Source organism: Bufo gargarizans, chromosome 4 (assembly GCF_014858855.1).
Source record: "Bufo gargarizans isolate SCDJY-AF-19 chromosome 4, ASM1485885v1, whole genome shotgun sequence".
NCBI lineage: Eukaryota > Metazoa > Chordata > Amphibia > Anura > Bufonidae > Bufo > Bufo gargarizans.
The window spans coordinates 429362131-429380125 of NC_058083.1; the positions used below are offsets into that span (position 1 = coordinate 429362131).

Sequence of the window (17995 nt, forward strand, 5' to 3'; positions counted from 1 at the left end):
GGGCTTATACTGATTTTTGTGAAGGGACCCTATGATTTCTGTGTACCCCTCTGGAAAGGTATGCCACATAAGGAGATGCGCATGAACATTTGGTTGATCTTAATAAAGGAATATTTTGTTGTACAGTGGGATCCAGTGTAAATAACAATTTAAATGTCCTTAAAGGGGTTCTCCGGACTACAAGTATTGATGACCTTAGATTAGCTGTTTCAGGCCGTAAGCTGTCCTGTGTACAGACCTGGAGGCAGACAACTCCATAGTCTATGTAGTGGCCATGCTGGGTATCAGGGCCGGTGCAAGGATTTTTGTCAACACAAGCGAATCTACATTTCTGCCCCTCATGATTCATGTCCATTTCTTGACCCCCCATCATTTCACATTTCTGCCCCTCATGATTCATGTCCATTTCTTGCCCCCCCATGTGCTAATATCATAGTGCCATCCTCTCCCCCTGCCCCCTAATGTGCCAGTATCAAGTGCCTCTCTCCTCCCCCTCCATGTGCCAGTATCATGGCGCCAATAGCCCCCCTCCCCTGTGGCAGTAAAGTAACAGTCCGGTATTAAAAAAAAAAAAAAGAAAAACTTTTATACTTACCTCTATGTCAGCAATGCAATGCAGGCCTCTTCCTCTTCCTGTGTTCCCAGCAGCCTCTAGTGTTGAAGATTTCGTGCTCGTGTTCTTATTTAGCCTGTCTTTCAGAAAAGTTTATGCTGGGATTCAAACCCATGACCTTCTGTATCAGAGGCAAGGCATTTACCCACACAGCTATGAGAGCTGTATAGCCAGTTACTTAAAAAAAAAAAATATATATATATATATATATATATCTTCTACTTTAGATAACTTTGATACCTAGTGTACATCCATACACATGACTGCTGCCCCAGTACACTGTGTATGGATGTAGCAGAGCTGGGTGTGTTAGGGCAGCTGTCATGTGTATGGATGTACACTAGGTATCAAAGTTACCTACAGTAGAAGTCTTATTTTATTTTTTATTTTTTTAAGTAACTGGCTGTACAGCTCTCATAGCTGTGTGGGTAAATGCCTTGCCTCTGATCTGAAAGGTCGTGAGTTTGAATCCCAGGAGAAACTTTTCTGAAAGACAGACTAAATGAGATTTAAATACACCAGGGTCTCGTAGCTCACAGTGTGTTTTGTGTTGCTGCGTGCCGCTCGCTCTGTGACTGAGACAGTGAGGGCCGGGCTGCGGGGCAAGTGTAAGTTAGGCTACTTTCACACTTGCAGCAAAGAGGCAAAACGTATGCCAACTAATGGCATTAGTAAGACTGATCAGGATCCTGATCAGTCGAAAAAATGCATTGAAATGCCGGATCTGTTTTTCCAGTGTCATCCAGCATTTATTCTTTTCACCTCTTTTCAGTCTGCGCATGCGCAGACCGGAAGGACGGATCCGGCATTCCGGTATTCTGAATGCCGGATCAGGCACTAATACATTCCTATTGGAACAAAATGCCGGATCCGGCATTCAGGCAAGTCTTCAGTTTTTTTCGCCGGAGATAAAACCGTAGCATGCTGCGGTTTTCTCTTTTGCCTGATCAGTCAAAACGACTGAACTGAAGACATCCTGATGCATCCTGAACGGATTACTCTCCATTCAGAATGCATTAGGATAAAACTGATCAGTTCTTTTCCGGTATAGAGCCCCTGTGACGGAACTCTATGCCGGAAAAGAAAAACGCAAGTGTGAAAGTACCCATAGCAAGTTAATTGTTTGCCGCCCCCCCCCCCCCCCCCCACCCCTTCTCTGCGCCCTCAAGCAGCCGCTTGGGCTGCCTTATGATAGAGCCGGCCCTGCCGGGTATTGTGGGGTGAATGGGAGCTGAGCGGCAGTACGTACGCCAGTGCCAAAAACTACACAGCTCCGTATGCTGTTAGTTTCAAGTGCCACGGCAGCCTAAAGCAGCTGATCAGTGTTGGACCCCCATTGGTCTGATATAGGTCATCAATATCTGTAGCCTGGAGAACCCCTTTAATAGATCTTTGCATTGTTGTTTACACTGGATCCAATTTTACAACAAATATCTATGATCGTCTGTTCAGAAAATAGAATAAGATTCTGTGAAATAAAAAGTCTGAGCAGGTTAGTTTATGAGGTCTAATAAGAAAAAGACACTTTAGATTTGTTGAAAATGGAAAGTGCTTTTGGATACCTTGCACTTCCACCCTTACTTGCTTTTTATAATTTCACCACTAGGTGCCACTAAAGCACCATTTTACTTATTCTACCTGGCGCTCAGGATTCTAAATGCTGAATGCTCCACTATTTTGCTTGTATTTGTAGACTGCCCTTATTTGAGCAGTGAAAAGTATTTTTTTTTCCCAAGAGTATATTTTAAGTTTGCTTTTATAGTTTTTATTGGAAAGTAAGACATACCGTATACTTAATTCAGCTAAACCTGAGTAACATAGTGTCAATTACTTCATGTTATTTATGCTTAATTCTGCTTTATGCTCTTTATTTATGCCCGCTGCTGTCCCATAGACATACAGCAGTGGACAGGAAGAGAGGACGGAGACAGCACGTGCCCACTGCGTGCACCCTCTCTTCGTACAGTTGATTGGTGGGGGTTGCGGGTTGTCAGACCCCCACTGATCTGATATTGATGACCTATCCTGAGGCTATGGCTCTGGGTCTATCATATTTCATTAGCCAGGGAAACGAATGGCCAATCGCATCTTTACCTGGAGATAAAAGATGATTTGCAGATTTGATTTGAATGTTGCCCTGGTAAATATCAGTGCAAGCTTGAATGCACTGGAAATGACCCTATCTAAAAACCCACATTTTTTCATGATATTTCTCGTTTGGGCTTCCTTAGGTGTTTAGTACCATGACCTCTGCTCTTTCACCATTTTCTAGGTGTGCTCACTGCTTAGCACCTCGGCCATCAGACCCTTTTGCGCTCTTCTGCCAAGAATGTGGATCTCCTGTTCCACCTGTGCCTGGCCGTCGTCTCCCACCTCCTGAGAGAGGACAGGTAGCCATTGAATGATATATCTTAGTGTTGCACATACAGACAGAGCATCATACTGCAGTATACGGAGTCTCTAGGATCTGAGCTGTTTGAGACTCTGTGTGCCGCCATCCAGCCTCCTGCACATGGCTCCGCTGTGTGCCTGAGGCCTCAGTATACAGTTTTTATTACAGGCACATTTTGTCCTCTTTCTTTGCAGATGGGGCTGTGTGTGGAATGTAGGACAATGGTCCCCATGAACACTCCTTCCTGTATTGTCTGTGAAGCACCGCTGTATGCCCAGATGCAACCTCAAGCTAGTATCCACCTTAAAGTAAGCTTAACTGTGCTCATCTGCTCATCAATATTCTTACAGTGACTATCCAGTTATGACGTTAAAAATGATATGTAAGTCAGTACCTACAGGATATGGTTACCTGCTACTTCTTCTTCAGTTCTTGATCCTTGGCTACCTTTTTACTCAGGCTACTTTCACACTAGCGTTTTTTACCTGAAAAACGCTTCCGTTACTGATAATACAACCGTCTGCATCCGTTATGAACAGATCCGGTTGTATTATCTGTAACATAGCAATGACGGATCCGTCGAGAACACCATTGAAAGTCAATGGGGGACAAACCCGTTTGCTATTGTGTCTGTGAAAACGGATCCGTCCCCATTGACTTGCTTTGTGGGTCATACCAGATCCGTCATGCTCCACATCCCATGAACTAAAGAAGCTGCAGTTTGCTCTCCGGTATGGGAACGCAACCAAACAGAACGGAATGCATTTTGGGGCATTCCGTTCTCTTCTGTTCCGTTTTGTCCCCATTGACAATGAATGGGGACAAAACGGAAGCGTTTTTCTGGAAATTAGTGGACAACCGCTTTAAGGAAGTCAGCACATGGAAAGGTGATTTTTATTACCACAAGCACAGAATGATTATAAACTACAGACTACTAATACACCAGTGAGAAAAAACCACATACTAAAGGGAATGATAAGGGAGGGCCTGGAAAGTTGCTTTAAGGCCGATATGCATTATAAAAAAGGCCCGTCCTCTGGGGTAAGTATTGTTAGAAGGTCCCGCTCATGTCGTTAAATAGTGTGAGTATGTGATGTCTCCTCTTATACACCAATAAAACTTGCTGATATCAATGTTTTTTTTTTTTTTTAGGATAAAACAATCTGTCGTTTTTGTGGAACCGGCAATCCCATCAATCTAAAGCATTGTGTGACCTGTGAGACAAAGCTGCCGGAAACTCAGATGGTACAGCCTGTGTCTCTGTTTTGTATGTATGGGGTACACGTTGAGATGCCAGTAATGAAGGTGCTATGATAATAGTTATAAAACCATTTGAGGTTCAACATTATGAGTTATCAGCCAGAATGATGAGATGGAAGTGAAGAAGGGACCATAGGGAAGAACACTAAACAGTATCTGTAATGAAAGGAAAATCAATCATACTAAAACAGAAAGTTCTTCTTTATATGCATTATATATTCCAGATGCTAGATCACTCCCGTAACTGCTATTGTTACCAGTAGGCATCCACTTATAATTTTCACATACAGTGCTTTCGGAAAATGTTTAGACCTTTTCAGTTTTTTCACAATTTGCAGCCTCGTGCTAAAAATGAAAAAAATAAAGTATTCAGACCCTTTGCTGTGACACTGGAAATTTAGCTCTGGGGGCCTCCCATTTCTGTGATGTTTCTACACTTTGGTTGGAGTCCACCTCTGGTAAATTTAGTTGAATGGACATGATTTGGAAAGACATAGTCTTGTCTATATAAGGTTTCACAGCTGACAATGCATAGCAAAGCAAAAACCAAGCCATAAGGAGGAAAGAGCTCAGAGACAGGAGTATGTGTAGGCACAGATCTGGTACAAAAAAAATTCTGCTGCAGTGAAAGTTCCCAAGAGCACAGTGTTCTCCATAATTCTTAAATGGGAAGAGGTGTGGAACAACCAGGAGCTGGCTGCCCGTCCAAACTATGTAATCGGAGGGGAATGGGCCTTGGTAAGGGAGATAACCAAGAACCCAATGGTTACTGTGTTTCAGCGCCAAAGATCCTGTGTGTAGATGGGAGAAACTTCCAGAAGGTCAACCATCACTGCAGCACCCCACCAATTTAAGCTTTATGGCAAGTTGGTCAAAAAAAAAGCCTCTACTCAGTAAAAGACACATGAAAGCCTGTCTGGAATTTGCAAAAATGCACCTAAAGGACTCTCAGACTGTGAGAATCAAGATTCTCTGGTCTGATGAAACCAAGATTTATTTTTTTGGCCTCAATTCGAAGTGTCATGTCTGGAGAAAACCAGGCATTGCTCAGCACCTGCCCAGTACCATCCCTACAGTGAGGCATGGTGGTGGCACCATCATACTGTGGGGGTGTTCTTCAGCAGCTGAGACCGGGAGAAGGGTCAGAGTTGAAGGAAAGCTGAATGGAATAAAGTACAGAGAGATATTCTTAAGAAAACCTGATCCAGAGCACTCTGGACCTCAGACTGGGCTGAAGGTTCACCTTCCAACAAGATAATGACTCTAAGCACACAGCCAAGACAACACAGGAGAGGCTTAGGGACAACTCTGTGAGTGTACTTGAGTGGCCAAGCCAGAGCCTTGACTTGAACCTAATCAAACATCTCTGAAGAAACCTGAAAATGGCTATCTACTGACATCCAACCTGACAGAGCTTGAGAGGATGCCGAGAAGAATGGCAAAAAATGCCTAAATCCATGTGTGCCAGCCTTGTGACATCATACCCAAGAAGACTGGAGGCTGTAATTTCTGCCAAAGGTTCTTCAACTAAGTACTTTTCTTCATTTTACATTTTTAATAAATTAGCAAAGATTTCTAAATTCTATTTTCACTTTCTCATTATGGGGTATTGAGTGGAGAATGATGGGGAAAACTAGAATTTTTTATTTTAGCACAAGGCCACAACATAACAAAATGTGAAAAAGTGAAAGGGTCTGAAGACTTTCCGAATGCACTCTATATTAATGACTATACTGTATGTGTATTAGCAGATGATATTTAGTGGGGATTCTGCTCCACCATTACCAAACCAGCGGGGGAAAATGCAGAGTTGTTCCAAGTGTGGCCGCGTGAACCTGGCAGATGCTCGATTCTGTGACTGGTGTGGGGCAAAGGTAATCATTTATTGCACTACCAACCTATGTTTAACTGTGTGCTGGAGATAAAACTCTTACCATTTTCATTAAAAACTGTCATCTCCATTTAGTAAAATATATATACACCCATTTTTGTTTTACAGCCAGGTCCTTCTGTGAGTTACCTGACCTGCTCCAAGTGCAGCGCAAGCAACCAGCCATATGCCCATTTCTGTTCATCTTGTGGAGTTTACCTGGAGCCTCCAACAAGATTCTCCACCCAACAGAATGGGATGGTGCGGCCTGCAGACCGCTTAACATTATCGGATGTAAGCTGTTTTTTGTGTTTTATTCATTTCCATTACAATATATTAAAAAAGTGTTGTTTGCACATTTTAAACTAAAGTATTCATGAGACAGTAGTCCATATCTGCAACCTCACTCAAAACCTGAAGTGTTACTACAGTTAAAAGGGTTCTCCGGACTTTTTCATATTGATGACCTATCCTCAGGATAGGTCATCAATATCAGATCGGCGGGGGTACGACACCCGGCACCCCCGCCGATCAGCTGTTTGAGGGGACGTCGCGTGCTGTGCACATGTGCCGTTTCCCGCCTCTCTTCCTGTACTCTGCTGCTGTACCATAGGCATACAGCAGTGAGCAGGAAGAGAGAAGGGAGACGGCACAGCGTGCGCCGTCTCCTCAAACTGCTGATCGGCGGTGGTGCCGGGTGTTGGACCCCCGCCGATCTGATATTGATTACCTATATCCATGGGTAGACTGGGAACTTAAATTGGCCTTGGAAAAAAACTAAAAGTGGCCCTCTATTGTAGGCGGCTCTACATTGACAGAAGGAGGGGCAACACAAATAGGCAGGGCCTGCAATACTGTAGAGGAGTACAAAATACTTCCCCAGCAGCGGCAAACACCGCAGTGCAGAACAAAATACTGCCTCAGCAGCAACAGACACCGCAGTGCAGAACAAAATACTGCCACCAACATCCTGAGGACAGTGATACAGTTGAGCTCATGAGGGTATCTATGGCTGTTGGCCAGGTGCATAAGTACCTGATGCTCCTACATTAATTAATGCTTACCGGCAGCTGTGAGGAGGGCTCAGGCGGTCCCCTGGGCACCGGCCCACTGATATGGCCAAACCTTTCCTGGGGCCATCACACCACAGAGCTGCTTTAGCTGTCCTTGTGTCTGCCGGTGACAAGGAGGGAACATTTTGGCCATCTAGAGGTTCACTTACCAAGGAAATAATGACCTTGGAGGATCAATAATCATCAAATCTTTTTTTATCTCTTAACCCCGAAGCATCACTGTTTGGTTGGTCAGAGTACGAAAATGACTTGTGGTCATGCCATCAGTGTCATTGGCAGGCATATGGTCAGCTAAAGCAAATAGTAGGATCATACCAAAGAAATCCCCATGGACAGCATGACATGGAGAGATGGGATATGGGACACTGAAGTTAGCTAAAGTGACGTCCAAATTGTTAGGTCTTAAGTGGAGACTTTAAAGTGGCCTCCAGGTGGCGATACAAAACTTAAGTTTACTCTTGACATTCACAAGGAGAATTGTATTTTTGATAGATTCAGCTTAGAATCTGACAACAAACCATTATATTCTTAGCCCATGTACCTATAGTTTGTAGTCAGATTCTGAGATGCAGCTATCAGTAATAGTTGTCATTTCTGTAAATCCCTGACATGTCATAGAGTCATGTTAGAAGTTTTTAGGAGTTGGGGTCCTCAGAACCTTGTTGTCTGTAGAGTGAAAGTATACAATTTGTATGTAGCTTGAAGATGTATGTATGGTCCCTATACCTTCTATGTAATTTCAGTTTTTTTTACATATTTCTCTTAGCCTCAGATTGTTTTTACATCTGCATAAGAGGCTTTGTTAGGAGCCTAATTCAGATTCCATAGTTTTCTAATGGGAAAAATAGCCCTACATGCGGAGCTATATTTCCCCAGGTAGCATTGATGTCCATTGTGCAATGGATCTGGCACAACACAGATGTGAACAGAGCCCAGTTTCATTTAGATAAATGTCAGCCAAACCCACAGATCTTGGCGGGTATGGCCGATCATCTATTGTGTATGTGGACTTCCTAACTTTCGTCAGATGACAGATGTCAAGGGAAAGAAATGTTGGTCTGTTGGATTTCAATATGCCTGATCCTTTTGTTCTCAGGGAAGATAACCCAGATGTGTCTGGTAGCAGTTTGCTCCCCTGTCCCCATTCAGAACACATGAAGGATCTGTCATCTAAGGGTTGGGAGATACAGCTGTCAGTCAAACAGGCGTCTGGCTGGCAGCTGTCTCTTAAATGTGCAACCAGTTTTAATCATAAATTGAATGTTGTTCTTTATTTCAGGATTTAGATGGCCGGGCTTCCTGGCAACCTTTATCCGTCTCATTGCCAAACCCAAGGCTAGATGTAGACAGAATGGACAAAGGAACCCAGACAGTTGGATTGTTTTACCCATCTGGCAAGCTGATGGAGAAAAAAGAACAAGAATTATTGTCCGAGAAAGAAAAGAAGGAGAAGATGAGTGATCGCAAGCCTGTGGTCACAGCAATCAGCCCTGGTCGAGGTGAGCATGTCCATTCCTTTGAAGTGTGGCATAACAATGCTGTAGAGAAAACATGGGCCTGAGGGAAGAACATGGTATTGTCCTGTGTAATTAACAGCAGCCTTTCCACAGCAGGGACAATAAAGCAAACATTGCGGTATATCAAAGTAAAGGCTGTATTACACAGCCCGAAGCGGCATACGATTGTAGGGAGCGAAGCGTTCCCTCCCAGCAATTGCCTGCTCGCCAGCGGAGGAGACCGCTGCTATTACATGCAATTATCTCCTCCGCAGCATAGGGACAAGTTATGCCATCGCTCGTCACCATGCTGTATAGTGGTTTGCCAGTGGTAGATCATTATTAGACACCACGATCTGCTGCCTGCAAATGATAATCTTTTATCATGTCAAAAGATTTGGATTGCCTGATGATCATTGGGCAATCAGCAGACGTATTACGCTGCCAGATGATCGCCAACAAGCGTTCATGCGAACACTCGTTAGCGATTATCTGCCTAAAGATCGGCAGACCCAAATCGCAAAGCGAGTGAACGCCCGGTATTATTGCTGTCCGAACTAACTGCAAGTATTTACCCAAAACTAGACTCAGAACAGCATAAATTATAGAAATACTAAATCTTTTATTGGACATACACTTGTATAAAAACATAGAAATCCGTATACATAAGCAGCATTAAATCACACAGGATGATCTCCACAGGTCTGTCACATTATATTACATATAACTTTGCAATAAGAATTCCCAGGCTGTGAGAAAAGGTAATCAGTCACAGCCCTCAGTCAATATATATAAAGTGCATAGTGTCTCAACTAAAAAATGACATAGGGGGAAAAAACATGCATTAAAAGTGAATACAGACCAAAGAGTCCTGGATCCCAACACGTGTTTCGCGGTCGCTTTCTCAATCGGGCAGTGTAGTACAGGCTTTAGGGACCCCATAATGGTTGGGTTTGAGTATGGAGGCCTCATGGTGAGAACTTCGATCCTGCCTTTGCTGTGCAGCGACACACAGTCCCAGCTGTTAGTGTGATGATCTGGGGAGCCATCACATACGACAGTCGGTGACCCCCTAGTAGTGATACCAGGGATAGTAACAGCTCAGCGATACGTGCAGGACATCCTGCGGCCACATGTTGCCTCTCATGGCAGGGCTACCAACTGGCATTTCCCTGCAGGATACTTCTCGCCCACACATGGCAAGAGTTTCCCGAAATGTCTTCTCCAGATTACAACACTTCCTTGGCCTGCCCAGTCACCAGATTTATCACAAATTGAGCATTTATGGATCAGCAGGGTCACAAGCTTCGCCAACCTTCGAGTGTACAGGATCTACAGGTCCAGCTGCAACATCTGTGGGCAAATGTGCCAAAGGATAAAATATCGAACCTGTATGCCTCCATGCCCAACCGTATGTCATCTTGTATCCAGCCTAGATGCTGCCCAACAGGGTCTTAGAGCCTTCTTTCTATTGTACAGTTTCCCCAATAAACATATCTCTTCACTCTAATATTGTAGTCGTTTACATATATTACATATACCATCACGACATTCACACATAAAAACTTTCATTCCATTCTAACAACTCCTTCTTGGTGTTTTTTTTTTTGTGTGGTCAATACGTTTATTTGAATACAGCCTTAAAGGGAACCGGTCACATTGATTGTGCTGTTCAATGTACAAGCAGCATATTATAGAAGAGGTTGGTTTATAGTTTTGTGGGAAAAAAATAAATTATAGCTCATATTATATTCATTTAAATCCTAGCATAGGACTGCTGACTACAGGGAAATTTCCCAGTGGGCCGATGCCCAGGGGGCCGCCTGAGCCCTCCTCACGGCCGGCCAGTGGAAGTATTTGGGGATGTATTTTGTGCTGCTGCAGGCAGTAGTTTGTGATGGACTGTGGTATTTGGCTCTGTTTGGGTTCTTTTTGGTATAATGTGCCACTGTATGGTATTGCTGGCCCTGCCTTCCATCAATTTGGACCCAACTACAATACAGGGCCACTTTTAGTATTTTCTCTAGGGCCACTTTAACTTCCCAGTCCGCCCCTGCCCGCTGGAGTCTTAATCTTTTTTTTTTTTTTTAGTTCCCGCCTTCGTACGATGAGTACCATATTGGCAAAATCCAAAGATTTCGGGGGATTGCAGGCCTCACAATTACACCATTACTATATACTGTAGTATATTAGAGTAAGCCATGTTGGAAGCTCTTTCCCCACCATTTCACAACCTATAGCTGCTTCTCCATTTTGCATTCTTGCATCTTCATCGGCCATTCAGGGTAGCATTTTGTTTAAGGCCTGGTCTAGGGAAATGTAGTCCTGACCTGAAGATGCTCTCTCATACAGCCCATAAACCAATCACATTTCAATCATTTAATAAAACATAGTACAGAACTAGCTCTATGTACTCTATGTATCCATATAGAAAATGTAGTGGACATGTATTAACAAGGTGTATATCTTTGCAGGCTTTTGGAGACAGCAGTTGGACCATATCTATGCTCACCTGCGCTGCTACACACAGAGTGATTCCGAGTTTAAAGCTTTAATTGGAAAGCCTCGGATGGGAAGAGTAAGTGAGAAGATGTAACAGATGTACATGGTTACGCCATGCGTGATGTAGAAAATGAAAATCAGACAGCACATGACAATCTTTGTCTAACAAAGCTAGAATCAGTCATGTACCTCACATGGATCTAGTTGTTCTGCTAGATTTATTTCAGGCTGGCAGGTCAGGTCAGGGGTTGTGTCCTTTCTTCTGTAGCTCTTTCCCTGTAACTGCAAAAGCTGCCAACAGAAGACATAGCGGGTAACAGTTTCTAAGCTTTAAACTGAGCACGTGCAACCACCTCAGTGAGGTGGACAAGACATAAGGTAAAGAACAAACAGCAGGTGGGTGTTATACACATACAGTTTATGGAATAATTTTTAATGACATGCAGTTACAATAGATCCAGGTGCTGGGCTGAAAAATGTTGAATAGTTTTCGTGGCACAAGCCCTTTTATTAGATTAGGGGAAACCTTTCTGTAAGACAGATCACTTTAAATGAAATCATCAGTGTGATAGATCTATATTAGCGAGTCTAATTTCATCCACTAAATGGCCCTCAAACTGGCAAGCTCGGGGCTGAAAACAAAGCAGTGTCTGTGAAATTTGCAGGTCTGAGATGGATCATGTCATGCCAGTCCTTTTGTGAGTTATGGACTGTATGACACATGATGCAAAGTTGCAGTCCTTAGAATAGTCAATGATAGGTGGCAGTTGTGGTAAAGAAGCAGTAGCAAAGTCAGGAATGTGGCCAAGAGTCATCACCAGGAGAGTGGTCAAGATGAAGCAGGCCAGAGGATGAGACAAAGGTGTAATGAGGAACCGAGGCATGTGTTAGAGCCAGACGTGAAACATCAGGTATCAGGGGAACTATCTAGTGGGTAAAGCAGGGTCATCTGGAGTCATGGTCAAAATGCAGAAGAACAGGAGCCAGGTAAAGGAATAGCTTAATCTGAAGATTACGTGGTGTGGTTGAAGTCCCCTTTAAATAGACATCCAGGGCTTAATGTTATCTTTAGTACCAGTTGGCAACCCAACACCACCATTCAATTACAGAACAAGAGTAGTGGTAGGATCCAGCAGCGGATCTAGCAGTTGAGTAACAACTTTATTAGGCTGTCATACAGAGGTCCTAACGTTAACGAGAAGCATTATGTTTGGAGATTAGAAAACACTGGATTCCAGCATAAAAACCTCATATCATCTGTGAAACATGGTGGTGGTAGTATCATGGTTTGGGCCTGTTTTGCTGCATCTGGGCCAGAATGGCTTGCCATCATTGGTGGAACAATGAATTCTAAATTATACCTGCAAATTCTGAAGGAAAATGTCAGGAAGTTTCACGGATCAATTGCTGTCTTGACTTAATGGATGTTTTCTCAATTGCAGATCATCTCAGCAACTATGCATGAAGATGGCTATGAAGTCAGTTTGAGGCTGAATTATGTTTTAGTAACAGACAAGGTTGGTTCTATAAATACTTATACTTATCTTCCACACATTTACATTCCAGGCATGTAGGTATTTCTTTGTACAGTACATAGACATGTAGGAATTGTATTGGAAATGGTAAACATTTCTGATGATCAGTACTGATCAGTATGTGTGTAGTAGAATGTCTTAAGCTGCCCATACACATTCAATAACTGTCGGCCAACAGCTATCTCTCCCGGACTCCCTCCCAGCTTCCCCATACATATATACGTTTGGCTCAGCTGTATGTGTATTCCATGGGGGGGAGCAGAAAAAACTGCTGCCAGACACTTCTCGAAGAGGCTTATCTCCTGGGAATAAAAGGATTGGGCAAAAATATTCATTTTAACCAATTTTTGTATCCCCTGACATCATCTGTCGGGAGACAGTCAGGAGCTCCCCACGCACATTAGTGTGTCAGCTGATCCGACCATTCTCTGTGGGTTCGGCTGACAAAAATATAATGTGTATGCTTTAGGCTGGCAATACAATCACTTTAGTTCACTGATGGCCAGGTACGCAATCGGCCTAAAGATATCCCTCTCAACACCCCTATACACATGCATGCAGGAAAGAGACAGCACACCTCCAACAGACATTAGACTGCTGACTGATAATATGAAATATACAATATACACTCTATCCATTCTTAGTATGACTAATGTCATTAATGGATCTGCTGACAAACTACCGTATTTTTCGCTTTATAAGGTGCACCTCATGATAAGACGCACCTAGGTTTTAGAGAATGAAAATAAGAAAACTAATATTTTTCATCAGATCCCCAAACTAAACCCTTAATCTTCATCAAACTTCAGATCAGACCCCAATATCAGATCCTCAGATCAGACCCCATATTTGACTCCCATATCAAACCTCAGATCAGATCCCCATGTCAGACCCTCATATTAGATCAGACCCCCATGTCAGACCTCAGATCATACCCCTATATTAGATTAGAACCCTATGTCAGACCTCAGATCAGACCCTCATATTACATCAGACCCCCATATTAGATCAGAGCCCCATCAGACCCCCATATTAGATCAGACCCTCATCAGAGCTTACATTAGACCTCCATGTCAGACCTCAGATCAGATGCCCATCACAAATAAAATAAATTCACTTACCGGTCGTGCTCCCTGATCTTCTCTCGTTCCGCGATGCACTGTGACCTAACTGTGTACAACGTCAGGTCATAGTGCGCGCACTACGTCTTGACGCTGTATGCCCAGAGAAAACCAGGGAGAGGTGACTACCAACAGCGCTAGCAGCGCTGCACTCCCCACTCCCAACAACTCCATAATGGAAGCGCTCACTAGTATTCCCTTTATAAGATGCACTGCCATTTTTCCACAACTAATAAGTGCGTCATATAAAGCGGAAAATACGGTAATTAGGGGCAGTCTTAAAGCACTGTTGGGGAAAGAAGGATCAAGGGTCTTGGATTTTGATGTGATTGATCCTATGAAAGCAGCTTTTGCCCTTCTTTCTATTGAAATAGTCAGGAGAGATGGCTATGGCCGGCATGGTGTGACATAGGGATGAGGCGTGTCTATCTACTACTATATTCTACATAAGATTTAATTTGCATCTTAGAATGATATTGTCTCTGTTGGCTGCATAGCTTGTGTAATAACCGATATGCAAACCGAACAGTATACATACTCCTAATATAGTTCAGTGTTAATGCATTGTATATTATCAGGGCATAGGAATAATGACTGCTACAAAGACATATAAACCTACAAACAGCAAGCCAAATGCCCACAATATGTCTATCACAAAATATATACTATCTTACTAAATGTTACACCTACAAAAATGGGAATACAAAGCACTGGGAGAAGATGGGGGTTGGTCCAATCCAGGAAGCAGGAGACCATCATGGGTAATATCCCTAAAAGCCCCTATACACATTAGTGTGTTGTTAGCCAAACCTGTCGAGAACGGCTGGTTTGGTTGAGACTCTAATGTGTACGGGGAGCTGTAGGGCAAAGTGAATATTTTTGCCCGATCCGTTTTGTTCTTCCAGGAGATAAGCTGCCAACAGAAGTGTCTGGCTTTCTCCTCTACCTGTATTGACAACACATACACGTTGGGCCAAACCAAACGTGTATGTTTATGGGGGAGTCGGGAGAGGGAGCTGTTGGCTGAACGATCATTCAGCCAACAGTTATTGAATTAGTTACTTGACCCTTTTACTAGTGGTACACAACCACTGTGATGATTTAGCTATTGGGTTAAAATGTTTGCTGTAATATCTCAGTGCGTATGCATGTACTTTAGATTGTGCCATTATCTATATACCCTCTATGGCTATTGTACCAACTCGGGGTCATTTAGCTCTCCAGGATCGCCGTCTTCTCAGCTTAGATGGTTGGCACACCTCAAGAAGCCACTCCAACACTGCAGATTTAGGTGCAAACTGGCCTTGACCAGATTTATTGTCACTTTTACAGCAGTCCAAACATAAACCCATAAACATAAATCCTCGGCCGTCTGGCCACTAACTACACAGCAGTTTCCCTCTCTACCGGGATCTGGGTCTACCACCCAGCTCCCCAAAACACAACACAGTGCTTACCCTACCCAGGGTAAGAGGGTCCTGGCTCCCACAGGCCTTGGATCGGCCTGTTTATTCTCCAGACAGGGAGCCCTGATTGAGGACCCCAGCCCACCTTTACCTGAGCTCCTCAGCTGGCTGCTATTTACCTATCATTAACAGTCTGGCCGATACACACAGAGGAGAAACACTATTTTCCCAGCCTTTCTTGTTCTCATCCAGCTTCTAATGGCCCTCATATGGCCCTTTGGCAGCTCCACTGCCACGCTATATTGCTATATATATTGTATTTTGCTGAAAGCTTTACATTTTAGACTGAGTTCACATCACATTTTTTCCATCCGGTTAACGTATACGTTAAACGGGTGCCTCCGACTGATGCCATACATTGGCATCCGTTCACTATTGTAAAAAATAAATAAAAAATAAAAGTATTTTTTCCCCTGGACTGTGCAGGATACAAAAATGTATACATCAAATGGAGGCATAAACCATGATGTGAACCCACCCATATAACTAATCCAATTTTGATGTAGGGTCTGCCCTGCCGTTTTATATTATGAGTATCTATAACTATTCTTCTTGATATTGTACGGATTGATATAATTATCACCTGCTGGTAATGTCACATTCAGTTTTGTATTGTCATTTTTAATTTTTCTGTATGAGTGACATTTAATAAAGACTGTACATATTTTGTACTAGACATCTTGTGTGTGTGTGTATAAGGTTTATATGCCTAGTTTGTGTGTATATTGTATTATAGTGTATGTCGTTTGGTTACATTATACTTATGAAAAAAACTTTTAACATCCCAAAGAATGTTGTAACTGGGAAGCCAATGAAGCTGTCCAACAATCATTTCTTGAGCAACGTGACGGAGGGCAGAGATGACCACGATGAAACCCAGTCTAGTGTGGGTAAGTCTTATAACATGCAGGTTTGCCCTGACTATTGTCACTGTATCTATTTCTGATCCTGCCATGCTTGACCTATGGGAAACACTGAAGCTATGAATTGTACTTCCATGGGAAATATTGGTCTGCTCAGCAGCTCTTGAATGTGACACCCTCATTTTTTAATTAATCTACAGAAATAACCATATACATATGTATACAACAGATTTCCAAACTTAAAGGGGTTATTCGAGACTATAAAAAGCTCCCCCATATGCCAGGCCCCTCTGGCTCTCTGCACCGCTCCTGGTCCCCACACCGCCGCTGCTGCTTCTCCCCGTGCACAGATGAAAACGTCCGGTGTCGGGGGGGAAGCAGCCAATGACAGACGGGGACGAGGCTCCCTAGCATCGCAGGTGACGCTAGGGAGAATTGTCCCAGTCCCCGTCTGTCATTGGCGCGGGGAGCCAGGTAAGTATATTTAATGTGAGGGGCCCGGCATATGGGGGAGCTTTTTATAGTCTCAGATAACATCTTTAACAATGTTTGCACCAAATCTGCTGTGAAAATACCATTAACCGCTAGTGGGCTCAGAAGCTGAGACGGCTCCATACATGGCAGGTGCCATCAGTGTTATACAGCTAAGCTCTAACTGCTGCATGTGAGCAGTAAGAGGGAGGGTGCCAAGCAGTTGTCATGTCAGGCCTGCTATGGTTAGGACTTCTATTACACCTTGCTTCTAACTGGATGTAATAGGATGATGGTAAAATGCCAATACAATGCAGTTCAAAAGTATTGCAGTTTATTGTACAAGTGATCAAACGATTGCATGTTCAAGTCCTCTAGGAGGACTAAAAATAAAATGTTGAAAAAAGGGTTTAAAAGTTTTTAAAACCATTAAAAAAAACAAATATTAAAAATGAAGAACAAAAATTCTGGTTCATATAAAATAAAAAGTTGACATTCATGAACAGGCCCATTTTTCATTCTTTTTTTTAGCACGTGCATCTTTGTAAGCCATACCTTTTTCTTCTTATTTTAGTATTTTTAGTTTTTATTTCCAGGGGGAAAAAAATTGTGTTTTACCATTTTTTCCCCATTTTCTTCTGTTAATAGCACAATGTGCAACTATTTTTATGTATTTATTATGTCTTCTTTCCCTAATGGTCACTTTAATATATGGGCAGAAGATGGCACTTTTCAATAATAAAGGGGTTTTCCAATGCCCAGGCCCTTTGCATACATTATGCTTGCCTGCTTCTCACAACCCGCGTTGCTCCGGATCCCTGCATTGCCGCTGCTGCGTCACCCGTGATGCTAGGGAGGCTTGTCCCCGTTGGAGCCTGTTATTGGCTGCTATTGATGCAGTGGTGGCCGCGCAGGGACCTGGTAAGTATCATGTGTCCAAGGGGCCTGGACACTGGAAAGGGGGGGTCATTATAGGGGTTGGATAACCCCTTTTTGCTTACAGAGATGAAAACTAAATTTTAAACTGTTGTTTTGTCTTTCATTTATGCACTTCACATTTTATTTTGAAAGAGCATCTTGTCAGCAGATTTGTACCTATAAAACTGGCTGACCTATTACATGTACGTTTGGCAGCTGAAGGCATGTGTTCGTCCCATGTTCATATGTGCCCACTTAGCTGAACAAAATGAAGATTTTATTATATGCAAATGAGCCTCTAGGAGCAACGGGGGCGTTGTCATTATACCTAGAGACTTGGATGTCACACCCTCTGCACTTTGACTGACAGGGCCAGGCAATGAAAACATCATCATGCCTGGCCCTGTCAATACAA

The 17995-nt window shown here is 43.1% G+C and overlaps 1 protein-coding gene across 2 annotated transcripts in view; it reads left to right on the forward strand.

Annotated features, from left to right (window-relative positions):
- The window catches only part of DZANK1 (double zinc ribbon and ankyrin repeat domains 1), a 44817-nt gene that overhangs the window by 15805 nt on the left and 11017 nt on the right, over positions 1-17995 (forward strand). The window contains exons 8-16 of one of the 2 annotated variants that reach the window (XM_044291481.1): positions 2886-3003; positions 3200-3313; positions 4158-4250; positions 6014-6139; positions 6265-6429; positions 8488-8707; positions 11179-11282; positions 12649-12723; positions 16119-16218. In XM_044291481.1, coding sequence (XP_044147416.1) covers positions 2886-3003; positions 3200-3313; positions 4158-4250; positions 6014-6139; positions 6265-6429; positions 8488-8707; positions 11179-11282; positions 12649-12723; positions 16119-16218 — 1115 coding nt within the window. The remainder of the gene's footprint in view (positions 1-2885; positions 3004-3199; positions 3314-4157; positions 4251-6013; positions 6140-6264; positions 6430-8487; positions 8708-11178; positions 11283-12648; positions 12724-16118; positions 16219-17995) is intronic. The other variant, XM_044291482.1, reaches the window with a different exon arrangement.